General features: G+C 42.2%; 1 protein-coding gene across 1 annotated transcript in view; it reads right to left on the bottom strand.

Annotated features, from left to right (window-relative positions):
• Nucleotides 1-429: 429 nt before the first annotated feature.
• Nucleotides 430-2,500, bottom strand: part of LOC122253310 (uncharacterized) — a 3,092-nt gene continuing 1,021 nt past the window's right edge. Inside the window, exons 2-4 of the mRNA XM_043016323.2 lie at nucleotides 2,064-2,095; nucleotides 1,664-1,814; nucleotides 430-1,547 (exon numbers count right to left, since the gene is read on the bottom strand). Of these exons, the coding sequence (XP_042872257.2) occupies nucleotides 630-1,547; nucleotides 1,664-1,814; nucleotides 2,064-2,095 (1,101 nt within the window). The 3' untranslated portion in view covers nucleotides 430-629. The remainder of the gene's footprint in view (nucleotides 1,548-1,663; nucleotides 1,815-2,063; nucleotides 2,096-2,500) is intronic.

Below are 2,500 nucleotides of genomic sequence, written 5' to 3'. Positions count from 1 at the left end.
TGTGTGTGTGTGTGTCTGTGTGTGTGTGTGTGTGTGTGTGTGTGTATGTGTGTGTGTGTGTGTGTGTAGATATTGCTACACACTTCTCATAGTGACGAAAGTTCCTTTTATTTCCATATACGTAAACACCTCACAAAAAATTACCTGGTGTCAAAACCTGCTGTTTTACTTGATTATCAGAAGTCTTTTGCTTGGGTTGGGGTATTTTACGTTAGGTTTGGATAGGTTGTGGGAATTTCAAAACCGTGTAAGTGGTTTCGGAATCAAGGCCATTAAATAGAATAGACTGAAAATGTGTATTTTTGAGATTAATATATTTATCTGATCTAGAGTCACCCACGTAATCAGACATAGTATCCATCTGTTTTCCATTTCTTTTGTCAAGTACTTGTGATGACATTAGTTCTTGGTCGGTAAAGAACATTTTCATTATTTATAACACATTTTATTACTTCATATTTCATGAACATAATACACTTTCATTCATGTAAGAATACAATTACGAAACAACAACGTCAGCTTTCATAAAGCCTGATTAATTACTTAGATGATACCAAAAGCAAACATATGATAACATTTGCAAAGAAACGTCGCAGTCTTTCAAAAATAATCTTAAACTGCATTTAGATTTATGCGCGCCGGTTACCTCTACGAGCTAATATCCTTGTCGCTCCCTCTGTCGTCGATTCTGGAGGGATTTCCGCGGCTGTCGTCGTTAATATCTCCTCCTCTGGATCCGATCCCCCGGCAGCGCTGGCCTGATTGCACATATTTTCTGGGATAACGCATTTGTTCGGGGTGAATGCGTCGCATGAAGAGTCACCGACAGCCTTCGAGCACTTCCCGATGCCCTGGCTAAGACTTTCCCAGTGGTACCCAGGGGGGCATTCGCGGGAGAATACGCGGTACTCTCCGTCGAACGAAATGCACTCGAAGAACCGCTGGCAGTCCTTGGGATCGGGGAAGCGGCCCTCCGCCTCGCACGCGAATTCCCCGTCATCCCAACTGCACGGGTCTTCACACTTGCCCGTTGCTTCGTTATACATGAAGTTCGTCTCACAGGCGAGGGACTTTTGGATCCAGCCGTCCTTGCTGGCGATGCATGTGTAGTACTGGCTGCAGTTGTTCGCGTTGGCAAACATGCCGGACCGTTCACACTCGGGAAGATTTTCCTCGTTCACACATTGGGTCGTCGATTCGTCGAATGTCGTCTCTTCTTGACACTGATACATCTCTGGCGCAGCTCCTGAGTCGTTGCAGTAGAAGAACTTCGTGGCGTCGTACTTGTCAACCCGGAAGGAATCGGCTTCAGGGCATGTACATTCATCGGGTCGCCCGGGGTAGCAGACGCCGCCACCGAAAGTATCCATCATAGCACAGGTGGAGCCATCACTGCAGGGATGCGGGTAAGCTGTTCCATCCACACAGCTGACCATCGTCATGCAGTCAGCGCATAGGAAGCCGTTTCCTTCTGCGCATATATGCTGGTAAGCGTGGTCTGCTACCAGAGCTCTGCCCCGACGGAACGAGTTTTTGCACGTCTTGTCCTGTTAGGATGGAGAGGAAATGTCTGATGATATGTAAAAAAAATTAGAAGGAAGGGATATATAGTTTCCTTTGCAATTTTTCTGGCATTTATATATGATGGGAAAAAACTCCTTACGGGAATGCACGTCTTCAGATATTTACTATACGCCCCTTCATTGCAGCTTTCTATGTGTGAGACATAGAAGCCGAGAGGACTACGAAAGCAGTCGACGTAAGTGCCGCAGTCCTTGGGGTGGGGGAACCTTCCCTCTGCTTGGCACTCGAAGCTGGAGAAGTAAAAAAAAAATATTCCCTGTTATGATCATTGTTTTATCCTTATTACAATCATGTATATATTAATTTTGTCATTATTGCTTTTGTTGAAGCGCTGTTGGAGGAGGAGCAATAATAGTAGTTGTACTGCCATTGGCACCATTAGTATCATATCGTATCATATAATATCATATCTATCAAAGTATTCTCCACGCAAATCGTCTCGATCAAAAAAGAGAGAAAAAGAAAATCCAATTACTTACAAATATTCTTTGCCACTTTGCGCTGATGTCGCCTGTGAACAGAGCAAAAAGGAAATTAGAAAATAAGTGGTTAACTTCTTTTTTTTCTTCTTCTTCTTCTTTTTTAGGACCGGGAGCCTTGTTATGGCTATCACTCTATGCCAGTGTACAGTGTTCATTCACGAGGGATGCTAATAAGATGGAAGGGAGTTATGAGTACAGGAATGTTTTTCCTTACTTTGAATTTCATTAGGTGATGGAGAATTTCAAAAGATCCGATATATTTTTATCTATATTTTTCATTCATTGTGCTTTATTTCCTTTCAGGCTCATTCCTGTTACTGCACTTAACTAGTATATAAACATTATTTATTGATATTAAGGGTAACAAAAGAATATAATTTCATTTTATATTGGGATGAAAAAATATATATTAATAATTTCTCACACTATTTAGG

The sequence above is a fragment of the Penaeus japonicus genome, unplaced genomic scaffold, assembly GCF_977035675.1.
Source record: "Penaeus japonicus unplaced genomic scaffold, GWHDUDI00000001_assembly GWHDUDI00000008, whole genome shotgun sequence".
Taxonomy (NCBI): domain Eukaryota; kingdom Metazoa; phylum Arthropoda; class Malacostraca; order Decapoda; family Penaeidae; genus Penaeus; species Penaeus japonicus.
Note: the sequence above shows the minus strand (reverse complement) of the source record. Positions and strands in the feature narration are given on the sequence as shown.